This window comes from Peromyscus leucopus, chromosome 10 (assembly GCF_004664715.2).
Source record: "Peromyscus leucopus breed LL Stock chromosome 10, UCI_PerLeu_2.1, whole genome shotgun sequence".
In the NCBI taxonomy this organism is placed as follows: Eukaryota; Metazoa; Chordata; class Mammalia; order Rodentia; family Cricetidae; genus Peromyscus; species Peromyscus leucopus.
The window spans coordinates 76213037-76238923 of NC_051071.1; the positions used below are offsets into that span (position 1 = coordinate 76213037).

Sequence of the window (25887 nt, forward strand, 5' to 3'; positions counted from 1 at the left end):
CTTTGTATGAGACTTGGTCCCACTGTAAAGGCATTCTGTCTGGGCCAGCAAAGTGCTGCTCTCTATGTACTTACCCCAACTTAGGTGGTGGTATTTTTGCATTCAGGATGTATAATAAAAGAAGTTGTAAGTTAAGATGCTCTCATCTGAAGGCAGCTGAGTGAGCCCAGTGCTGCAACTGTTCAGCAGTCATCAGTGAAATGTGTACTTCCCAATCAATCCAGGAACACCCAAGCCCAAGTATAGAAAGCATTAACAGTCTAAGACACCTGGACAGATGAATTTACAAAAAGTCAAAATAAAGTGATTATCTTAATCATTTCAAAATCATCCTGACTCTTAAATTTTGTTACTTAGAAAATTCTGAAACACTGTAAATGTTCTTTATATCACTTCTGTGGGAATGAGTGTTCTTAAGAATTATCAGTGATGGGCGGGAAGGGAGAACAAGGGAATCCGTGGCTGATATGTAAAATTAAATTAAATTATAAAATTAAAAAAAAAATTATCAGTGAAAGACTGAGTCAGAGGTCCTGAAAGGACTGTGATTCTAAGAACCTCAATGAATAATAACAGTGCACAAAATCATGTTTATCCAGTACATGTTTAGGTAACTTGAGAGAAAGAATATTTTTTGTGAGATGAGACAGGGTTATTTAATATACTACTTTTGTTGTTTTCCCAGAGAACAAATGTATTATTTACTAATAAAAATTATTTTATAATAATAGGCCATAGGAGGGATTTTCTCAGAGAAATGCTAAAATCAGTTCTCAATGCTATTAAAATATGCTGAAAGGCAAGAATGAGGACTTTGTCAGAAACAGTTAACAAAATCTTTTTTTTTCCAGGGGTGGGAGTGAAAGTCTATATAGTCCGGGCAGTCCTAGAATTATGTAGACCAGGCTGGCCTCCAACTCAATGATCTCCACCTGCCTCTGGATCCCCAGTGCTGGGATTAAAGGCGTGAGCATGAGCCGCTACACCTAACCAACAAGGTCATTTCTAAAGTGAAATAGCTGGAATACACATCACACAATAATTGGGGACATTAGCTATTTGGAAATGGAAAAGTGATAGTTCTGAAAAGGTAACTCACTTCTGAAAGAGAAGCACACTATGTAGTCTGCAGAGATAATCACATACTTCAAAAGGAAAAAAAAAAAGACCTGCAAGGTCTCAAAAATTGTTTTTTTATTGTTTAAATAAAAATGTTCTTTATTACATCTGAAGTATAAAAATGTATTTGGAAAATGTTCCTAGTACAAACTTCTAGTACCATGGCACTGTCCTTTTCACAAGCCTGATCTCTAAGTGTAGAGATGGAGGGCTCCAATCTAATCTCATGTTCCACCTTTTAAATTCAAGAAAATAGCCAGCTTTTCACCCTTCTTCCTTATTAAACAGCACCACTCACATGCACAATACATGCTGAGTAATGTCTGTTCTCCACTGGGACTATTTCAGGTAGAAAATAACCCTCGTCATCACATAAAACAACTGTGGGGGTAGAGAAGACAGACCCGTGCAAAATTCAATACAAAAGGGTAACTAACATCACACAGGTGTTTTTGTTTTAGTAAAGTGCTGCTTTTTAATCTCATGGCTATATATTTGTAGGCTGGTCTCCTAATTTGGGTGTATTTATCATAGGTGGAAAACCCAATGTCTATACTTAACATCTCCTAACTGAAAAGACAAGTGCACCATTTACAAACGGCTGGGTAGGTGTGAGAAACCAACCTTACACTCTCTACTAACGTCACTAGAGGCAAGAGATCCTCTTATGTATTTTGACAACCAAGGAATGTCATTATCAACTCTAGTTGGTATATCTAAGCTTTAGTTCATGTTTTACAGTGTGAAATTTGTATCTAATTAAAAATCAAACTGATATATACAGTATTTCTCATGAATGCACTGTTTTATATTTCAACCACATAAGTCATTTTTCCATAGGAGACAGGGTAGGACACATATTCTTCTTGTATACATTATTGTTTATTGTTTCAAGTGGATGGAATATATAATTCCCACTGAGTAGTTTAGTGTGGCCCTGAATCACATATAAACAGGTTAAATGTAGTCTTTATAATCCTTGTATTCGTGTATAGACCATAAAAATTGTCTTAATAACAAACCCAAATACTCCTTTTTTGACTTGGCCCAAGTTAGCTGTTCATCCTTTTCATTGCTACCAACAAGTGCAGAGAGCAAGGAACCTTTCAACCTAAGACATAAGATGCTTGAAAAAGGAAAATTTTAATGTTGACTCTTTATGACTAGGAAACCAATGTTAAGAATCAATATTATCCAATATAAAATATGCCAAATTGTTTAAAAATAAACAGTATATGCTGACTGAGAACTGTGGTGGCTTTTAATTTCTCCAAAGTCTCAAGTTTTCTGGTTAGAAGAAACCACTGAGTCACTGAAGCTCTCTCTCCACCTCTGTGTAGCAGCTGCTATGGTGAAAAGCTTTCCAGGGTGCTTTTCACTACTGAGCAAGAGAATCTCACTAGTAACAGTGGCAAAGACAGTCCAAACTGAAGAGAGATGTGTGTATTAGTTTGAAAGTGTGACAAATGTAATAAAGACATGGAAAAATCAGAAATTCCTTCTATATGCCTTGCTACAAACAAACCCAAAAGGGAGCAAGATGGATGTTTTAAGAGCTAACACAGGGAAACATCCACCGATAATCCCATCATTTTACTTTATGCTTAAATTACACAAGTAGAAAAAGTTATGCTTATTAATAGTTTAATGTAGGAAGGAAACATCCAGATTTCTGAGTATGAAGGTACATATCTCACATTCATTCAAGTCTACATAAAGTAGAGCTTCTATCCTGACATACTGAAGTTCACTTTCTGCTTAGCCTCTGCTGTTATGTAAACAATTGTACATTTATTTGCCATTCTAAAACTTCAGGATCAAGTTTACATAATTTTGCTAAATTTCCGTGTTTGCTCAGAAGCAGTTTACAGTACTAAAACCAACCAGCCAAAGAACAGCTTTAACAGAAAGTTATGTCCAAAGGAGAGGGGAGAAAGAAGAAAATGATAAGAAAAATGCTAACTAAGATAAAAACGGATGACGATGGAGAATGGGCAGTCACAAATGTTCACAGAAAATAGGTCAGTTAGTAAGTTCTTCTGCAAAAAGCCTACACACTTCAGTCAAGCACATCAGTAGAATGATTTGGGAGCATAAAAAATTCTCGGCCACTTGTGATTTCCTCTGAATGAAAGGAATCTGCAGGCTAACAGGCTTATCCTCATCAGCCAAGCTGGTTCATGTGCACACTGTTCATGTGAGGTGCCCAGGGTCCGGTCCACACCTACAAATATAGAGCATGCATTTCACCAAATACAAATTAAATAGATATTTAGGTTAAATAATACTCGTAAAAAACAGTCAAGTATCTATGAACTAATTTCATTCAGTCTGTAACATATAGTCAGTTTTGTGGAAGGAAAAGGAAATACTTGGGAGTTCAAGGTCATCCTCATCTGCATAGTATATCTTAAGGACAGCAGCCCGGGCTACTTGAGACCTTGGGTCAAAACTGAGAGGCTGGGGGAGGAGTACAGGGAACTGGAGGATGGCTCAATAAGAGCACATATGAGCCGGGTGGTGGTGGGCACACATCTTTAATCCCAGCACTTGGGAGGCAGAGCCAGGCGGATCTCAGTGAGTTCAAGGCCAACCTGGTCTACAGAGCGAGATCCAGGACAGGCACCAAAACTACACAGAGAAACCCTGTCTCAGGAAAAAAAAAAAAAAGAAAGAAAAAAAGAAAAAGAAAAAGAAAAAAAAAAAAAGCACAGTTGCTTTTACACAGGACTTGTGTTTGATTACCAGGACCTACATGGCAGCTTTCAACTGTCTATAATTCTAGTTCTAGGATCCTCTTCTGGGTTCCAAGGGCACAAGGCATGCATATGATGTAGATATACATGCAGGCAAAACACCCATACACACAAATTACAAGAGAACATTATTAGGAAACAACAGAAAAAATAGCAATGTCCCCACCCCTGACTGGGGTCTTGAGAATGCTAAGCATGTGCTCTGTCACCCAACTATAACTCAAACCTCTTTTCTTTACTTCTCTTCTCTCTTTTTGAAACACTAACCAGAAGTGATATCCAAGCAATTTTAAAACTAGCTACCTGACAATATAAAGATTGCTGTGAAAGAACAAATTGTTCAGAGATACTGAACATACACCCAAGTAACTTAAGCATGAGTCAAGTATGGTTGCTTATACCTATGATCCCAGCACATGGGAGGCTAAAGCAAGATCAGCCTGGGCTAGCTAGTGAGTGCCAGACCAAACAGAGCAAGACTCCACCCCCACCTGAGTGTATAGTCATTTCCCTAAGTTTTCAGTTATATACAGTTTGGCATAACACTGTTAAAATATAAGGCTATATAGTTCTTTACACATTAATGAATTTTAATGAGAATATAAAGTTATTTTACATGAAGATCACTTTGCAACTTGCCATTTTTTGTTTCTGAAACGGGGTCTTACTATGTAGCCCTACATAACCTACAACTCTCTATGTAAACCAGGCTAACTCTTAAATCAGAGATCCACCTGCTGAGTGCTGGGGTTAAAGATGTGCCCTACCATGTCCAGCTCTATAATTCAAATTCTTCTACATACCATCTGCTACAGAATATAATCTATAAAATGCTTTTCTGTAATAGTTTACAAAACTGTATCATTTTACAAAGGTTTCCAGCTTTAGTCAATTTCTTCTCCTGCCTATATTCACTGTGCTCTATTGCTCTATACCAAAATTCTATTTGTCTTATATTTTGTAAACACCTAAGTGACTGCTTACTGAATTATCAGCCTTACCGTTTGAGGACCATTATTTTCTGTGGAACTTGAAACCATCTTTATCAGTGAATTCCAAGAAGGGTCTGCAGCATGAGGGCCATTGAATATGGGTCCTCCAGTACCATCAGGGATAGGTGCTACTGGAGGAATCATTGCATTCCCATACACAGAAAAAGGCATACTCTTCAACAAAGGGGGAGAGGAAGAAAGAGATTAGCATCCAAGTCATTACCTTCTTTTTCTTTGTCCCTCCCCCACCTCTGATAAACAATCCTGCAAGGACTAAGGACAGAAAACAAAAAGGGGCCCTTGGGAGGCAAAGGCAGCCGGGGTGTAGAGTAAGTTTCAGGCCAACCAGGGACACATACGCACTCTGTCACAGAACAGAAATGAAACAAAAACAATCAAACCAACCAACCGAGGAGTCAAAAGCTCTAAAATGGTTTTTAACACCTCAACTGACTTTATGAATGTGTAAGTTATTCACAAAGCCTAAAAATGATTCTGACATGAATTCATTTAGCAGAGTATAGCTGGGCATGGTGGCCCAGGGCTTCCACCTCAGCACCCAGGAGGTAGAAGCAGGTAGATCTCTTGAGTTTGAGGCCAACATGGTCTATAAAGTGAGTTCCAGACCAGCCAGAACTACATGGTGAGAACCTGTCTCATGAACAAAATAAAAAACAAACACATAGTATAAAGGAGAATACCATATTCAAAGTATTTTTCCAAAAAGCATTCCACTAATGGCAGACACAGTAGTGCACTCCTGTAATCCCAGCACGTGGGAAGTGGTACAGAAGACCAGAAGCTAAGGTCACCCCAGTTCTGTAAGAGCTCTAAATGGACTGGAGAGACAGCTCCACAGTTAAAACAGTTTGCTGCTCTTGCAGAATGCCTGAATTCAGTTCTTGGCTCTCACTTTTGATGGCTCATGATTTCTGTAATTCTAGCCCTAAGGGATCCAATACCCTCTTTTACCCCAGTGAGCGTATGATTTACGTGTACATACATACCCACATATACACATAATTAAAAATAAAAATGTAAAAAAAGGAACAAACAATATACCCCAACCAAAACAAACAAACCAAAGACTCCTAAAACATAACTCCCCTAAATGACAAGGAAAACTAATTATTTCTATTTTATCCACTTTGACTTGTAGAGCACGAGCAGGACTTCACAGATGCCTATCTTTGGAAATGAGAGATGACTAGAAATAAGAAAAACATTTTGTAATAATGTAAATGCTTATTTAAATTACCCCAACTTTAGGAAAGTCCATGTATCCTGCAGGAACATGCTGATGGAATGTACCAGAAGGAGTTACAATTCCTGTACTATCTCGCTCCATTGCTTGATGCTGTGAAAACACTCCTGGGTCAGACATTGGCCTGTGAATCATAGGATTTCCCATCCCAGGGTTACACCAGTCCACTTTGTCTGAGGGGGAAAAAAAAAAACCAAACAAACAAACAAAAGTTGGTAACATTCAAAATCAATATACAATTTAAAAGGAACACTTTATAATTTCTATTTCCACTTATTGTAAGAATTGTGATAAGCAGGCTGACAGTGTAACTGGATGTATCAGTCATTTGAGAAAGAGCAAGCTTGAAAAATCTTGACCTTGATGGATGGTGAAGGATTCACGAGAGAAATCCCTTAAATAAACATGTATTCACTGACATAGCAACAGCAAGAACAGTAGCAGGAACGACGACAACAATAAAATACTACAAAAGTAAGTAAAAGCTAAGAGCCAAAAGATCTCAAAGGAAATCCCAACATCTTCATATGGTAAAATGAAATACAAGTAGGGCAAGATGGCAGACAACTGTCATGGAAGTACTGTGAGGTTAGTCTCAGCTACACAGTAAGTTCAAGGCCAACCTAGTATACAAAAGACTCTCAATAAAGCCCAAATTCTTTATGTGTATTGCATTATTTTCAGAGATAAGTAAGTGCAATGGGAAAGACCACATGAAACCAGAACTAAAAGATGCTGGTTAGTCTAACTGAAGAGACAGACTAATTCCTTTAAAGGAACAATGAGGGCTGGAGAGATGGCTCAGTGGTTAAGAGCACTGGCAGCTCTTCCAGAGGAACTGGGTTCGATTCCTAGCACCCAGATGGCAGCTCACAATTGGATGTAACCTCAGTTTCAGGGAATCCAATGCTTGCATCTGGCCTTCTCAGACACCAGGTACACCTATGTTGCACAGACATACATGCACAGAAAACACCCATGCATATAAGTGTAAATAAAATCTCAAAAAATTAAAATAATGTGAAATTGATTCAAGTATTATAGCTAAACAAATAAATGTAATTTCCAGTAATATGACAGTAAATCATACCTTGATTGCCACCAATCCCTTCAAAGGACCAGATGCCACTATGTCCTACTGATGTCGACAAATTACTCCCAATAACGGATGGAGCTGAAGTTCCAGTTTGCCTGATACGTGCAGAACGCTCAGTTCCAATAGGGACTGGAACTTTCCTGTCCTGAGAGACACTGCTGGGCTTTTCGGACCCTAAAGGTACTGAGGACGGGGCAGGAGACGGTGCACGAACGCCAGAGGCTACCGACTGTGCAGGAGACTCTGGAAAAAAACATTTTGAAATAGAATACAGGTACTCTGTAGAATATTTAATTTGGTAAAACCAAATTTCACATTTTGAATCTTAAAATATACATTTTCTAAGAAAAGCTGAGATATAAGAATAATACTTAATTAGCTTTTGATTTGTATCCAAAGAAATGAAGTTCTGAGTTGTTTCACATATATCCACCACTACACTTTATTTTACTCCCATTACTTTCTTCTCCCTCTTCTCCCTCCTTGCTAGTCCCTTTCTTCCTTTGAAATAATTTCCTCTTCTGCTTTAAGAATGTTGAAGCTGAGCATGATGTAATCTGTACTCACAGCGCTCCAGAGGTTCAACCCAAAAGATTAACTGCAGCCAGGTGTGGTGGCGCTCACCTTTAATCCTAGTACTCTGGAGGCAGAGACAGGAGGGTCACTGTGAGTTCAAGGGTAGACTGGTCTACATATCCAGTTCCAGGACAGCCAAGACTACATAGTGAGACGCTGTCTCAAAACAAAAATAAATAGATGGCTACAAGTTCAAGGCCAGCCTAAGCTACATAATGAGACTCTGTCTTTAAAAAGCAATATATATGTAGATGTGGTGGTATTGTGTTCCCCAAAATATTGTGTACTCTAATAAATTTATCTGGGGTCAGAGAACAGACAGCCACTAGATACAAAGGCTAGAAAATGGTGGCACTCACACCTTTAATCCTAGCATTCCAGAGATAGAAATCCCTCTGGATCTCTGTGAGTTCAAGGCCACATTGGAAATAGCCAAGCATAGTGACACACGCCTTTAATCCCAGAAAGCCAGCCTTTAATCCCAGGGAGTGGTGGTAGAAAGCAGAAAGATATACAAGGCGTGAGGACCAGAAACTAGAAGCATTTGGCTGGTTAAGCATTTGGCTGAAGCTTTCAGGCTTTGGAACAACACACTTCAGCTGAGATTCATTCTGGATGAGGACTCAGAGGCTTCCAGTCTGAGGAAACAGGACCAGCTGAGGAACTGGTGAGGTGAGATAGCTGTGGCTTGTTCTGTCTCTCTGACCTTCCAGTATTCACCCCAATAACCGGCCTTGGGTTTGATTTTATTAATAAGAACTTTTAAGATTCCCGCTACATGTAGACATTAAAACCTGGTTAGGAATAGTAATTTAGTTCAATGATACAGTTGATACAGTGCTTGCCTGGCATTCATGAGGCCCTGGGCTCAACTCTCAATAACACACACACACACACACACACAATTTTGTAAAAAAAAAACCAAGGACTTTATCAAAGTGGTCAATTACTCATTTAATAAATCATTGGCTTAATTAATAATTAAGTCAATACTTGCTGCTAAAATATAAAACCAAAGCAATTAAAAGAAGAATGTTTAAATGAAGTGTGTGCCCACTTAGCCCAGGCTGATACTGAACACCCTATATAGCTTAAGAGTAATCTTGAATGTTTTGTGTGTCTGAATGTGATATATGCACTTGTTCCTGTGCAGGTGTGCATGCCACAGGAGGATGTTAGGTATCCTGCTTTACTACTCTGCCTTTGAGACAGGTTCCCTCAGTGGAGCTAGAGCTAGAGCTAGGCTGCCAGGCAGCAAGCTCTAGGGACTCCTTTCCTGCTCCAACTTAAGTTCTGGGGTTACAGGCAAGAGTATATAGGCCTCTCTGCCTTGCTTTTTACTTGGGTGCTGGGATCTGAACTCAGGTCCTTCTGTTTACAGAGCAAGTATTCTTACTCAGCAAGACAATTCTTCAGTGCTTGACCCCGAATTTCAGATCCTTCTAGCTCTACCTCCTGAGTGCTGGGTGCTGAGGTTCTAGGGACCTGCTGCCATGTCTGGTTTACACAGTGCTGGAGGGCAAACCCAAGGTCTTGTTGGGGTACACAGGCACTTTACCAAATGAGCTACATCCCAAGTTCCCTCAAACTGTACTCTTTGAAAGCAACTGTTTTTGGTGTTCAGATAGTCTGTAGGCTCCTCTGTTTAAATGCTTGGTCTCCAGTTGGCACAGCTGTTTGGAAATGACTAGGTGGTGTGGTCCTGATGGAGAAGGGGTATCACTGGAGATGGCCCAAGCTAACACCTTTAATCCCAGCACTCTGGAGGTAGAGGCAGGTATCTGTGAGTTCCAGTGCAGCCTGGTAAATACATACATAATATGTTTCAGGGCAGCCAGGGCTTTGTAGAGAGACTATGACTCAAAGAACAAAAACAAACAAAAAACAAAACAAAACAAAAACCATTCTGGAGTCAGAGGCAGGCAGATCTCTGAGTTCTAGGCCTGCCTAGTCTACAGAGGGAGTTCCAGGACAGCTAGGGCTCCACAGTGAAACCCAGTCTGGAAAAACAAAACAAAGAAAAAAATCCCACAACAAACAAACAACACCCCTAGCAGTTCCCAGTTAGTTCATCTCGTCCCTTTGCCTCAGGCCTATGGGAAAGATCTGCACTGTCAGCTACTCTCTTTCACAGTGCCTGCTGCCATGCTCCCCGCCATGATGCTTATTGATGCTCATCCTCTGGAATCATAAGCCCCCTATAAACTCTTCTCTAAGTTGCCTTGATTATGGTGTCTCATCACAAAAATAAAAAAGTAAGCCGGGCGGTGGTGGCAGACACCTTTAATCCTAGCACTCGGGAGGCAGAGCCAGGCGGATCTCTGTGAGTTCAAGGCCAGCCTGGTCTCCAAAGCGAGTTCCAGGACAGGCTCCAAAGCTACACAGAGAAACCCTGTCTCGAAAAACAAGAAACAAAAACAAACCAACAACAACAAAAAAGTAACTAAGGCAGGAAAAAAGGTGGTATCCGGGGATGGGCCATTGCTACAACAGGCCAAACCACGGTCCTTTTTTGGAAGACGTTGGGACTTTAGGAAAGTGATTGAACACTCTAAGAAGCAATGGGCCACATTAGTATGAATGAGCAAAACAGTAGTGCTGAGAGCTATGCTGACTGGAGGCCATGTTCAAGAAGTTTCAGAGGGGAAGAATATTAGCAACTTGAGTGGATACCATTCCTGTGACATTGTGACAAAGACTGCACTTGTCCTAAGAATCTGCCCGAGACTGAAAAGTTTTGGACTATTTTAATTGGCTGAAGAGATTTGAAGAAAGTACTTGACTTTGTCACTTGTTTGTTAGGAATTATTCTTAGGCAGCTCTACAATGAAAAAGAGAAAGTTGGGCAAAGGGAAATGTAAAATGTACAGTTGGAGGAGAAAAGGGGCACCAGGAAATTTCATGCTGGACTCAAGGCTAGCGCTGAGGAAGATTAGGAAGATTAGGAGAGGCTTTTTGCGGAATGAAATGACAGGAGTGGTGTCCTCAGGGTCAGCCCCACCCAGATAAGCCCCCAACCTAACAAGAAAATGGCAAGAAATTACAGGAAAGCCTGTGCCAAAACGAAGGCAACAAATCAGCTCTCATGCAAATGTAATTCAAGGAGGGGCCAGCTTCTCCCCCAAGCAAACAGAGGAATTTGCCAGCATAACTTTGTGGTTCTGGCCTTAAAGTTATTAAGATACAGGAGTTGTGGGCTCTTCATTCACTTAGGTTAAGCAGAGCACTGTCCAGTGGTGTGGACAGAGTGTAGCCAGCTCCAGAGAGAGACGGATGTAGCAGTCAGCACGGCTGGGAGGGCAGAGTCATCTAAGCTCTTTGACAACAGACAAGAGTCACAAGGTCTGGAGTTTGCCCTGCTGGGTTTCGGTCTCAGTTTGGTCCAGTATTTCCCCACTATTGCCCCTTCCGCCCTTTGGGAATGGTAATGTATATTCTCTGCCATCTAATGTTGTAGGTGAGTAATTTGCTTCTTTGTTTTATAGGGGTGTAATTAAGAGATTGCTTTGAGTCTCAGAAGAAGTCTTGGACTTTATAAATAGTCTTGGGACCAAAATACTATGGGGACTTTTGAAGCTGTACTAAGTGTATTTTGTATTATGATATGGCCACAAACCTATGGGGGCCAGGGAGAGGAATGTGGTTGTTTGAATATATGCCCTGAGTTGATAGAGCTGTTTGAGAAAGTCTAGGAGGTATGGTCTTGTTGAAAGAGCTGGGACACTAGTGGTGAGCAGAGGTTTAGTGCTCACCCTCCTCCTCTCTCTCTCATGCTCAGACGGGATGTGAGCTTTCAGCTACCACTCCAGTGTTAGGAACGCCTGCCTGTTGCCATGCTCCTCACCATAATGGTCATGAACTCTGGAACTCTAAGTCTCCTTTAAACTCTTTCTTCTTTAAGTTGCTATGACCATGCTGCCTTCACAGCAACAGAAAAGTAATTCAGCCAGGTGCTATGATGCAAAAACAAAGGAATTCATGTATGTAAAAGATCTGTGAGGTCTAACTTAGGGGAAAAAAAAATCAGCTGGCAGAAAGACACCAGGCTGCTCCTCCTCATCTTTGTTCTATTGTATCCTGTTGATATTTCACAGTACATAATTTTGTAGAGATGCCTAACAGCCAAAAAGGCGAGACATATGAGTTTTGTTTGTTTTTGGTTTTTTGAAACAGGTTCTGGTACATTTTCAACTTACACTCCCTCTGCCTCTACCTTACAAGCCTAGTATCAGAGGTACACACTACTACACCTAACCCAAGCTGTGATCCTTAACCCTGAGTACTTACATTAGAAATTCAAATTGTTTTACATGTTACTAATAAATAAATTAAAAGCAACAAAAATTTGGTTTGATACAAAAAGCTGAAATATTAAGCATATAATTTAAAGAAGGAAAGAGGGTGTGATAATGACTGTAAATCCAGTGACTCAGGAGGTTAAAACAGGAGAATTTTATGTTTGTGGTATGCTGGGGCCACCTGATCTACTTAGTGAGCACCTGTATCAAAAGGAAAGGCAAAAGGGCTGAAGACAGAGCTCGGTGATTAGAGCACCGGCTGCTCTTCCAGAGGACCTAAGTCCAGTTCCCGTCACATACATGGCAGCTCACAGCTGTCTGTGACTCTAGTCCCAAATGATCTGACACCCTCTTCTAACCTCAATAGGTACTACACACACAGTGAGCAGACATACATGTAAGTCAAACACCATACACATAAAATAAAAATAAAGGATAAAAATTTGTTTTATAGTAAGTAAAAAGGAAGCTGAGGTTACAGGTCAATCATAGAGAACCTGACTACCTTTTTAAGACCTAGGTTCAATCTCCAGTACTTAATTTTTTTTTTTTTTTTGGTTTTTCGTAGACAGGGTCTCTCTGAGCAACCACCCTGGCTGTTCTAAAGCTCACTCTGTAGACCAGGCCGGCCGTGATCCTCCTGAATGCAAGGATCAAGAATGTACGCTACCACCACCCTCCAAATGTTCACTTTCTATTTTGCTTGAAGTATTTTGGATTTCTTTTTCTTCTTCTTTTTTTAATTGTATGGAGTCTAATTTTTCAGTAATTTAATGCTTTTTAACTTTTTGTGCTTTTTTTTAAATGTTTATTTTATTATGTATACAGTGTTCTGCCTGCACATATGCCTGCAGGTCAGAAGAGGGCACCAGATCTCATTACAGATGGCTGTGAGCCACCATGCGGTTGCTGGGAATTGAATTCAGGATCTCTAGAAGAACAACCAGTGTTCTTAACCACTGAGCCATCTCTCCAACCCTAGTATTTTGGATTTCTGAGTCCGATTGCTGATACAGTAAGGATATAATACTGTGTACAAGGTGAGCTTGTTTTGTTATGCTACTGAGGTAGATAAGATTTAAAGGTGGAGGCTGGAGAAATGGCTCAGAGGTTAAGAGCACTGACTGCTCTTCCAGAGGTCCTGAGATCAATTCCTAGGGACCACACAGTAGCTCACAACCATCTGTAATGAGGTCTGGTGCCCTCTTCTGGCTTGCATGAATACATGCATGCAGGACACTGTATATAAAATAAATAAATAAATCTTTAAGAAAAAAAAGATTTAAAGGTGGAAAAAAGGTATGTGGTACATGGTAGCTAACAACTACCTAATGAGATCTGGTGCCCTCTTCTGGCATGCAGGCATACATGCAGATAGAATACTGTATATATAATAAATAAATAAATCTTAAAAAAAAAAAAAAAAGGTATGTGGTATTATACAGCAAGTGTTTGTATATGTATTTGAGAGTTTCCACATTACTGCCCAGGCTGCTTTGGAATTCGCTATATAGTTGAGGCTGATCTGAAACACAAATTCTCCTACCTTAGTCTTTAAAGTAGTTAGAATTATGACTAAGTCTCATCATGCTAGGCTCAATAGGCACACTTTTTTATAAAGCTAGCAATCTTTCTGCTCACTACTTGTATTTAAAGAGTAAATATATTAACAGTGAATAGGACTGAGGTAGGGATGTGGTCTGGTTTCATCACCATGGACGATTAGGTAAGTAGGTTTTAAAAGCAGTTTTAGAGAGTTTTATTTTATGTGTATAACATTTTGCCTTTACGTATGTGTGTGCATCATGCGTGTGCCTGATGCCCCTGAAGGTCAGAAGGGTGGAATGTCCTGGAACTGGAATTACAGATGGTTCTCACACAGGTGCTGGGAATGAAAGCTGACTCCTCCAAGAGCAGCAAGTGCTCCATCTCTCCAGTCCCAACAGTTCTCCCAATTGTTTTTCTTTTTGGTTTGTTTGAGGCAGGGTTTCCTCTGTGTAACAGCTCTAGCTGTCTTGGAACTCGCTCTATAGACCAGAATGGCCTTGAATTCACATAGATCTGCCTGCATCTGCAGAGATTAAAAGTGTGCACCACCACTGCCCGGCCCAATAGTTTTTAAATCTTCAAATTTTATTGACATTACATACAGAAATTGTATTTTTTTAACAGCATTAAAATAATGGTGAAGTTAAAAATCCCAAACATGGAGTGAGCGACAGTAGAATATGCCTATAATTCCAGCTGTGGAATTAATTCCAACTGGAAGCAGAATGATCAGATTCAAGGTCATCTTTGACTACATGGTCAATTTAAGGCTAGCCTGTCTCAAGCAACTATCCTATACTTGAAGAGCTCGAATCTCTGTTTACAAGAAAGTAACTTCTTCTTCTGGGATACAGATCACTCACCATTTGATGCTGATGAACATGGAGTCAACAAACTAAGTGGGGAAAAATGCTGTCTGTTAAAGTTAGCAGCTGCAGGTGCTCCTCCAAGAGGTGCTCCAGGCCCATACATTTGACCTCCTGAAAGACTTGAGGCAAAGTTTCCCAAATGTGTAGAAGAAGGTGTTACAGAACCATATGGTGAGTCCATGTTGACAATACCTGTAATGTAGAAGACCACCATTATTTACTAATTATCCCAAGAAGAGATCATTTTAAAAAAAAATTCTTAGCAAATACCAGTAATGCCGGCATCTGGGAGACAGAGTCAACAGGGTCAGATTAAGGTCATCTTTGGCTATATAATAAATTCAAGGCCAGCCTAGACTATAAGAGAGACAATCTGTCTCTGTCTCTCTCTCTCTCACACAAACACCTATCTTACATGGTCATAGACATCATGAGGTGGAGAATTGCCACATGACAAGTTAAAGGGGAGTCTAGGCTAAAGGAAGACCCTTTCTCAAAACCATTCCCTCATTAAAAGATATGAACAAGTGAGTAATATGAATGAGGGAGTAGTATTTATTGCTTGGCATTTTATTCTTTTTTTTTTTTTTTTGGTTTTTCGAGACAGGGTTTCTCTGCGTAGTTTTGCGCCTTTCCTGGAGCTCACTTGGTAGCCCAGGCTGGCCTCGAACTCACAGTGATCCGCCTGCCTCTGCCTCCCTAGTGCTGGGACTAAAGGCGTGCGCCACCACCGCCCGGCTGGCATTTTATTCTTAATTTAAATTTTTTTCATTTATCTATTTATTTATTTATTTTTGAGACAGAGTCTATGTAGTTTTGGCTGTCTTGGAACTTGATATATAGACCAGGCTGGCCTTGAACTCACAAAGATCTGCACCTGCCTCTGTTTCTCTGCTGGGATTACAGGCTTGTGTCACCACTGCTTGTCTAAAAAGATTGTTTTTAGTGTGTAGGCTGGGGAGCTGCAGGTGGCTCAGCAGTTAAGAAGCACTTGTTATTCTTGCAGAGGACCTGATATGGGTCTCAGCACTTACACCGTAACTCAACAACTATCTGGAACCCTAGCTCCATGGGGGCCAATACCTCTTCTGACCTCCCTAGGCATTAGGCACTCATTGGTACACATATATTCATGCAGGAAAAAGTCTATAATTAGTGAGTTTAGGCCAGCCAGGTCTATAAAGTATAAATGTCCTTAAAAAACAAAAACCAACAACAAATAAATAAACAAAGACAGCCTCAGGTGGTTCATGCCTTTAACCGTAGCCCTGAGGCCAAGGCCTGCTGCTAAGTTCAATGGTCGTTGGGAAGTCTGAGACAAGCATGGCCTATATGGTAAACTCCAGGCCAGTCTAGCCTATAGAGGCCTTGTCACAAAAAAACACAATTCAACCCCAAATAAAACAAAATATTCTTTAAAAATAGATCAGGTCACGTAGACCACAGGCCATAGCATGCCCATCTCTCACATGGATTTTCTCAATTACTTTAACTGCTCAGGCTAATCCACAAGAATTTCTTCTCTTCTTTTTTAAAAGACAGGATCTCTGCTGAGCTATGTTGGTGCACTTTTTGTTTAAAGATTTATTATTTATTATGTATACAGTGTGATGTCTGCACACCAGAAGAGGGCATCAGATCTCGTTTTAGACAGTTGTGAGCCACCATGGTTCCTGGGAATTAAATGCAAGACCTCTGCAGGAGCAGCCAGTGCTCTTAACCTCTGAGTCATCGATCCAGCCCGGTGGTGCATGTTTTTAATACCAGCACTTGGGAGGAAGCGACAGGTACATCTCTGAGTTCAGTGTCAGCCTGGATTACAGAGTGAGTACCCAGACAGCCAGGGTACACAAGAGAAACCATTTTGAATAGACGGAGTTTCTTTATATTCCTCGATAAAAATGAACTCCACATTTAGTCAAAGATCATACTGAACCCAAAGTGCTGGAGAGACAAGAGCAAAGACTACCATGTTGTTTCAAAAGTACAACAGTTCTAAATGCAATTTGGCATCCCGCATCAGATCCTAAAACAGGAAAAGTAGTTTTCTGAATACTGTAAAATCTATAGCCAATTAATTTCTTTTTGGTATATATGTCAGTCACCTAAGATATTTACACAAGAAGCATTCTTGTTTCATAAACCTAAGAATTCTTGTTTTTTTTTTTTTTTTTTTTTTTTTGGTTTTTTGAGACAGGGTTTCTCTGTGTAGCTTTGCGCCTTTCCTGGGACTCACTTGGTAGCCCAGGCTGGCCTCGAACTCACAGAAGAATTCTTGTTTTATAAATCTAAAAATAAGTGAAAAGTTAAAAAACCAGGAACATAATTAGAATATCTTTAGATCCCCTATAAATAACCAGTGTTGTCCAAAAGAACTTCCCTTGAAATAGAAATATTATATAATTTTGCTGTCCAACATGGCAGCCATTAGTCCACAATACTTATAGCTTGACTAAGAAGACAAAGTGTTGTTATTTTGAGACAGGGTCACATTATGTAGCCCTGGATGGCCTGTAACTCACACTGCCTCTACCTCCCAAGGCTGGGATTAAAGGTGTTCATCACTATACTTGGTGAATTTTCACTGAGTTAAATAAAAATAGAAGAGATACCTAATGGCTACCACATTAGATAGTGTATTGTCTAAAATGAGAAAGATGTTCAAAAAACAGAAATGAATTCAAATTTAATAAAACTGATAGCTATTTGGTATTTGCTGGCATTTCTTTAATGTAAAAAACCCTATTTTTTCCTCCTTTTCTTTTGAGACAGGATCTCCTGTAGCTAAGGCAGTCAAGATCAGTATGCAGCTGGAAATGACTTATAACATACTGGGACTACATGCATGCATCACCATGCCCTCCCTTCATTATTTTTTTCCAAGACAGGAATTAATGAAGACTAGTCTCAAACTCAAGCTACTCTTCTTCAGCCTCTCATAATGTTCCATTCTCGGACACATCCCACAAACTTTTCTTTTTCAAAGAGGTGTGAGGGGGAGATGAGACCCATTATCTTATTTATGGGAAACTCAAGATAAAATTTACTATAGCCTTTAAAAGATTGTAAAATGAAAATAACACACTAAATGCACATGATACAATGGTGTACTAAGGAACCAGAACGATCTTGGGCTTGGGGCGTAGCTCACTGGTAACTAAAGTGGTTCTAGCATGTATAAACCAATGGGTTTAACTCCTAGCACCACAAAAATAAAACCCTGTAGCAGTGGTCACCATAACCCATACCTTTAATGCTAGTGCTCAGGAAGCAGAGGTTTGAAATCAAGGCCAGTTTGATCTGCATAGTCAATTCCATGCTAGCCAGGGCTACGTAGCAAAACCGTTTCAAAAACAGCAGCAGTGCAACAAAACCCCCTCCTCATCCATGTAGCCTACTTACAGAGCAAATACATCACAGCATAGCCAGGAATTTTCATATCATCTCTGTGAAGTAGTTACCATAGAATGTCAATAATTAACACAAACTCACCTGAGGGACTTGGAGCAGGTCTCTGTAATGGTGGCCTAAAACCGGGTGCTTTGGAAGTATCAGACTGATGTAAAGGATCTGAATTTGGCAAGTATGAGGACTTTCCAGACAGCATGGATTCTGGTGTTGACTGAGATGAAACAACAGATCCTCCCCAGAAGGCATGAGCATTCGTAGGGTTGTTTTCAAACAATGTGCTAAAGGGCCCAAACGGTAAAGGGGCACTGAAGTTGGGAGCAACAGGCTTATTTGCTGGATGTACTGAATTCTGACAAGCACTTTGTGTACTTAAGGTCGAAGGTAGCTGGACAGAAGAGGGAACACTATGAGGTCTTTTAATGTGATTGACATTGAGGACTGCAACAGATGAATTCTGCACTGGAGCTGGATTCTTGTGAGGGGCAGCTGTGCCATGAGAAGGTGGTCTGATAGCAGGGGTTTCCATTTGAGGAGGCTGGGCACATCCCATTTGTGTTTGAGGCATAGGGTATGTCACAGGCGCAGTAGAAGGCACCACCGCTGGAGCAGAACTTGTTGCTGGAGGAGGGACAGTCATTCTCACATCCGGGGAAGGAACCTGAGACTGCTGAAGAGGGGGTCTTGGCTCCTGAGAAACAGATCCCGGAGGCTGCTGCTGAGTGGAATGACCTGATGAGCTCCCAGAAGAACTGCTGCTATGTGGAGGCCTATTGTTTGAGGTTTCTACTACTGGCGGACTACCTGCTTCCTGTTCGGAAGAAGATGCTCCTTTATTTGGGGATGCTGAGCCACCATCCAAAGGGCTATTTCTAGAAACCCCTCCTGGCTGGGCTGGCGGTGATGGGGAAGATGGGGAGGATACTGGGTAGTGTTCTTTGGCAGTAGGCATAGGGTATGTGGCATTTGTGGGTGCAGTGCTGTTGTTGCTTGCTGTAGTTGTGACTGTTGTGGTTGTGGCATTGGATGTCTTCACAACTGTGACAAAAAGCTGCCTTCTGACTGAAGGAGAACTTGGACTGCCGTTTGAAGATGTACCAGGCACCGCTGACGCTGATGAACTGGTTGTAGTTGTTGGACTTGAAGTTAAAGAACCTGCTGAATTCACCTGAGAACCACTGCTATTCTGATTGCTATGGCGAGGCACCATGTGAGGCTTAGGCGAGTTAGTAGCTCTGGCAGGGCTCAAAGGCCTGACAGGAAAAGGACCCCAAGTGGACTGAGCTGGTGGAAAAGTACCTCCGAAGTGGGTCATGGGCAACCTTGGTGGACGGATCTGCTGGAAAGTCTGAGCAGCAAGCAAAGCATGTGCAAACTGTGGAGGAGGATATGCTAATGGAAGAGAAACTGGGAAGCCAGGCCTGACATTATTCACGGGGTTCTTAATGGTTTTGTGAGTGGATGCAGAAGAGATGGCAGGCACAGAGAGTGCTGTGGCAGTCTGAGATGTCGATGACAGAGCTACAGTCGTCATTTTAATGCCCACTAAGGAGCTATTAGCAGCAGTGGTGGTAGGTGCTGAGGACCCTATTTTGGAATTTGCTGAGGAGCTTTTCAAACGATTCTTTGGAATAAGTTCATCGATTTCTTTGTCTGGATCCTTGATCAAAGCATTGATCAACTGAGTTGCTTGTCTTGTTGATTCAGTGCCACCCCTGTACGAACAATGAACAAAAGCAAAGGCTGAGAGTTAGACTCAAGTTCAGTACTTTCTAGCAATAAAGTCACTTGTGTGCAGATAGTGTGACACACACATACACACACCCCAGATAAACCCAGGTGTCCAAGGGCAGGTTTCTCATCAATTTTGAGGTATTCTGGAAACAATAAATGATCTTGAATTAATGCTAAACTTCAGAAGACCAGCAATTTTTATCTTCTTTTTTGGTATGCATGTGGAAAGTGTTGGCAGGCTTTCACAAGCTTGCTAAGTTCCCTACCACTAACCTATACTACCCATCTTCACTGACGTTCCTAAAACAGACTTATTTATATTTATGTGCATAAGTGTTTAGACGGCTATAAGCCACTACGCGGATGCTAGGACCTGAACCCAAGTCTTCTGCAAGGACTGCTGAGTTACTGCTCCAGCTCCCCCGCCCCACGCCTTTTTTAATGAAAACTTCACTTTCCCATTGTAAAATATTTTATTGTTAGAAAATCCATTATAGACAAAAGCTTGCACAGAATACAAGATTATAAAGTTAAATAGGTCAACAACTAGGAGTGGTAGTCAATGACTTTAGTACCAGCAGATAGATGATCTCTGTGAGTTCAAGGCCAACTTAAGCTACAGAGATACGGTTTTAGAGAAAAAGGTAAGCATAGAACGGTGGTACAAGCCTTTAGTTAGTTACCCCAAGGTATTTTATATTATTTGTGGCTATTGTAAAGGGTGATGTTTCTGTGACTTCTTTCTCAGCCCTTTGATCATTTGTGTAGGAGGGCTACTGATTTTTTTGAGTTCATTTTGTATCCTGCCACTTTACTAAAGGTAAGAGTTCTCTGGTAGAATTCTGGTGGTCAAAAATTATGTATACTATCATATCATCTACAAATAGTGAAAGTTTAACTTCTTGCTTCCCAATTTGTATCCCCTTGATGTCCTTATTGCTCTAGCTAGAACTTCAAGTAATATACTGAATAAATATGGGGAGAGTGGACAGCCTTGTCTTGTTCCTGATTTTAGTGGAATCCAAGCCTTTAATCTAAATTGTTAGGAGGCAGAGTCTGTAGGGAAGGGGGTACCTTGCAAGTTCAAAGCCAGCCTGGTACAGTGAATTCCAGGATAGTTGGGGCTACATAGAGAGACCCTGTCTCAAAAAACAATACTAAACCAATCTAAGAAGTTGGGAGTGGAAATTTAGGCTCAATCTTTAGCATTATAAATCAAAGAACAAAACAATGTAAGTAAACATGGAAAATTTTTACAACTGAGCAAGCAAAGAGGGATTTTCTTTTTAGTCCTGGCATCTGAGATAACACAGTTTACTACATATTCCCAAATATCTTCTATATTATTAGTATTATAATCCCTTGGGGGAAGTTCTCTAAGAACGAGTGAGGAATCCCAGTAATGCCAACAATGACAGCAAACTGTAATGTTGGCTCTTGAGGAAAATATTTGATTAGGCTTATGTATGGAAACCTCAGGAACAAATGACCCAGACAGGATTTTCTCAGGATACGGCAGGCTGTGACAACCTAACCATTCTAGCAGAGGGAAAGCAAGAAAGGAAGAAAAGATGACTAGGAAATGGATCAAGTACCTCCTTCCTTAGAAGAAAAGAACTACCAGCTCTAGTACACTGCGACAAAGTCCCTGCTCTTCAAAACACACTTGGAGTGGCAATAGGCATAGCTTCTTATAGCCTTTGTCTTAAGCTCTCATTTTTATTCTAAGACTATTTCAGCAGACACATCTGATGAGTTTTTCAAGTTAAATATGTGTTAGATTTAACTGTATTAATTAGTTCAAATTCTAAGGCTGCCATCTCAGAAGAACAAAATCTCAAATGTAAAATTGACAAAAAATAACTCCCTGCTTAAAATGTGCTAGACATTAGCCAGTCATGTGCTCACGCCTTTAATCCCAACACCTGGATCTCTTTGAATTTGAGGCCAGTCTGATCTACAAAGCAAGTACCAGGAGAGCCAGAGCTGTTATACAGAGAAACCCTGTCTCAAAAAACAAAAACAACATAAAAAGGTGTTAGAAATTTACTACTAATGGCTTGGGACAAATTTTTAAGATTTTTTTCAAATTTCCATAATAGTACTTAAAACATGTCACAAAAATATATTCATTAGAAAAAGGACTGGGAATAACTGTATTCCCAAACACCTGTTTTTTTGTTTTGTTTTGTTTTTTTTCTTAAAAGACAAGGTCTCACTACATAGCCCTGGCTGTCCTGGAATTCATTATGAAGACCAGGATGGCCTCAAAGTCACAAGAGAGCTGCCTGCCTACCTGCCTCTGCTAAGATTAAAGATGTACGGTACAATTCTCATACAATTACTATCCTTTAAAAACATAAAGGCTGGGAGATGTCTCAATGAATAAGAGTGCTTACTGCACAAAGGATTAGAACATGAATTTGAATTCCCAACACATAAAAGCTGGGTATAGCCACACATGCCTATAACCTCAGCATTATTTATGGAAGGGTCCTGGCAACTTTCTGTTCAGTTAGACTTACCTAAACATCAAACTTCAGGTTCACTGAATGATACTATCTCAAGGGATAAGATAGACTGACAGACTATGAGGGGGAAATTCTTCTCTTGCCCCTACAGTGTCAGCACACATACACACATCACACATCCCCCACCCCGTCGATAATTCTCTTGGTAAAGTATTTGTCTTGAATGCACAGGAACCTGAGTTTGACTTCAGAACACAACACATTAGGGTAAAAAGCTGGGCATAGTGTCTGCATGCTTGTGATCTGAATGGTGGGAAGGTGGAGACAGGCAGATCATTTGGGCTCAATAGCCAGCTATGTATACCTACATAGCAAGTTCCAGGCCATTCAGATGCTCCCTGCCACAGGAAGAAAGGGGGTGCTAGAGATGGTTTAAGGGTTAAGTGCATGTACTGTTCTTGTAGTGGACCCAAAGACAGTTTCCAAAACCCATGTCAGGTAGCCTATTACTCCAGGTCCAGGGAATGTGAGGTCTTTGGCCTCTGATGGCACACACAAATATAACTGAGAAATTAAAAGACAAAACAGACATAACAAGATAAAGTGCATCAGAGATCAGCACCCAAGGCTGTCTTCTGACATTCACATGCATTTGGATATACTTGCACTGGCACTCCCAACACACACACACATACACACACACACACACACACACACACACACACACACACACACACACACACACACACAGTGGTAGTTTAAATGTAATTGGCCCCCATAATATCATAGGGAGTGGCACTACTAGGTTTTGTTGGAACGGATGTGGCCTTGTTAGAGGAAGCCTACCACTGTGGGGGAGGGCTTTGAGGTTTACTATGCTCAGGTGGTAACCCAGGCTCTGTTGACTTCCTATTGCCTGCAAGGTGTCAGACCTGCAGCTACTTCTCCAGCAGTATGCCTACCTGCATGCTGCTACATCCCGCCATGCCTAAACCTCTGAACTGTAAGTGAGCCACCCCAATTAAATGTTTTCCTTCACAAGAGCTGCCTTGGTCATGGTGTCTCTTCATAGCAAGGAAAACCCTAACACACACACACACACACACACACACACACACACACACACACACACACACACACACAAAATCAAACACAAAATGCTACTCAAATGGTTCCATTTCATGGAATTACAATACAACAGAAAAAAAAAATGCAGAAATAGAGCTTTGCCTTATAGTTATTATCCGATCTCCAGTCTTGTCCTTCTGCTTATCAATATCTATGTGTGCACCAGTAAATTCCCGAATAGCATTGATATTGCAGCCACCTCTTCCAATCACTCTAGATATCACAGTTGATGGAACAGATACTTTCTTTGACCTGTTTAAAAGTTGAAAGATAAATTAATAAATTAAGACAAATCATTATCAGCAGTTGCAATGAAATAAAAAATTATAAGTAAGGTGTTTTTAGTATAAATGGAGAACAGACTTGCTAAATAAGCTTCTTATATTTATTTTTTTGTTTTTTAAATAAGCAGTAAATACAAGATCTCACTATGTAGCTTTGGGCTAGCTTGAAAGGCAATCTTGACCTGTCTCAAAAGTGCTTGGATTAAAGGGGTGCACCACCACACCCAGCTTTTTATTTATTCTTAATCCAGACAAACAAACCAAAGGTCCCTTTAATAACATTTCTCTGAGCTCCAGGCTAGCCTGATCAACACAGTGAGATGCTGTCTTAGCCTAACTTTTCATCCTGTTGTTTGCTTTCTTGACTGTGCCACTGCAAATCCTGATACAAATTCACAGGGAAAGTTAAAGGATCTAATTTAGCCTAAAGGTCCAAGGAAGGCTTCTTTTAGGCACCTTTCATGTTTAACTTATATTTAATGTATTATTTCAAAGAATGATGAAAATTCTTTGTTTCTCTGAATTTTTTAGAAGCATTTAATTGATTATCTAGGCATACAAAAATTCAAAGTCATGTGAGGAAAAAGAAAAGACTACGCCAGGCAGTGGTGGCGCAAGCCTTTAATCCCGGCATTCGGGAGGCAGAGGCAGGAGGATCTCTGTGACTTTGAGGCCAGCCTGGTCTATGGAGCAAGATCCAGGAAAGGCGCAAAGCTACACAGAAACCCTATCTCGAAAAATGACTACTACAATTTAAAAGAGAAAAAAAATCACCTAGGGTAGCCTGCCAGGTGCAGGGAGTTGGTGGCAGAAGATCAGTACTTATTCAAGGACAGAGTCTCATTCTACAGCCTATGTTGGGTTCCAAATCAAACAATCTTCCTGCCTCTCAAGTACTTGGATTACAGGCATGAACTATTATGCCCCACTTTGCAAAATTACAAAGATTCTTACATTCTATTAGGGGTATGTGAATACATGTGTCCGGGAGTACATGTGGAGGTCACAGGACAACTTGGAAAAGCTGGTTCAATTTATGTGTATCTACATGATTGTATGCCATGTTGTGTGCAGGTGGCCTGTGGAGGTCAGAAAAGGGTGTCCAGTCCCCTCAAGCTAGGGTTTCATGAAGTCGAGAGCTGTCCTGTGTGGGTGCTGGCAACTGAATTCAGGTCCCTTGGAAGAGTAGCAAGCAGTGTGAATTTTATTTATTGATTTGTTTGTTATGAACAAATGTGGACCTCAGACAGCCCAGGCTGGCTTTCAACTCATCGTGGAACATTAAGCTCCTGCTCCTATTGCTGGTACTTCCCTAGTGCTGGGATTACAAGCATGTGCCACCAGGGCTGGCACATTTTAATTTTAAATCTTCACATTGATAAAGGGTTCGCAGCACTTGGGAGGCACTCTTTGAGTTGGAGGCCAGCCTGGTCTACAATGAGTTCTAGGCCAGCCAGAGCTACACAGAGAATTACACTGGGATTAGAGTCATCTATCACTACCTCACTTCTCCTTTTAAAACACTGACTTTGGGGCCATGTGAGATATACAGCAAGGGTGTCTCTTGACCAGATTTCGTTTTAGCACCTGAGTTTGTCTGCACCCTTGAGAATGGTGGGAGGACTTTAACTGTAACCCAAGAATCACTCACCTCCTTACAACTTCCTTCCATCCTTCTTCCCTCTTTTGCCCACGCTTAGGACTTGCTACTGTTAACTTCCCATTTGGAGAAGAAAGAGGAGATGGACCAGATTTTGTACAAGTTGACAGAGAATTACTGGTCCCTTCATTGACAGTCTCTGACAATCTTTAACAAAGGAGGGAAAGCACATTAATAATGAACAGATGCAGAAAATTAATGATAAAGGTTATAAGTGACATAATTATTGTGTAAGACCAATTAAAGAGAACACACGAGGAATTTGTTCCTACTACTTTCTCTACTAGTCCACACAGAATAACAAAGAGCCAGTTTTAAGAACAAACAACACGTGGGTAAATTTAGTGGAGTAGAATCCTAATGCTGTGAAACTACACATCAATATTTTTTTCTTTTTGTGAGACAGGGTTTTGCAACATAGTTCAGCCTACACTCAAGTCAACATGTAGCATAACCTGGATTTCAACCTGTGATTCTCTTGCTTCAGCTTCCCAAATGCTGAAATTACAGGCATGTGCCACCGTGCCCTGATTCATTTATCAATACTTTCCATAGGCTAATTTTAACAATCACAAAAAATTACATAGTAAAAATAATTTATTTTCTCAGCAGAAAATCTAAACAACAGCTTAGTCTTTTTAGCATACAAAAAATATTTAATAGTTAATTTACTTGTTTCAAAAA

General features: G+C 40.6%; 1 protein-coding gene across 1 annotated transcript in view; it reads right to left on the reverse strand.

Annotated features, from left to right (window-relative positions):
* Positions 1-1979: 1979 nt before the first annotated feature.
* Positions 1980-25887, reverse strand: part of Ankrd17 (ankyrin repeat domain 17) — a 142630-nt gene continuing 118722 nt past the window's right edge. Inside the window, 8 exon segments of the mRNA XM_028881891.2 lie at positions 1980-3343; positions 4877-5041; positions 6126-6304; positions 7222-7470; positions 14513-14710; positions 18011-19641; positions 23362-23511; positions 25195-25350. Of these exon segments, the coding sequence (XP_028737724.1) occupies positions 3284-3343; positions 4877-5041; positions 6126-6304; positions 7222-7470; positions 14513-14710; positions 18011-19641; positions 23362-23511; positions 25195-25350 (2788 nt within the window). The 3' untranslated portion in view covers positions 1980-3283.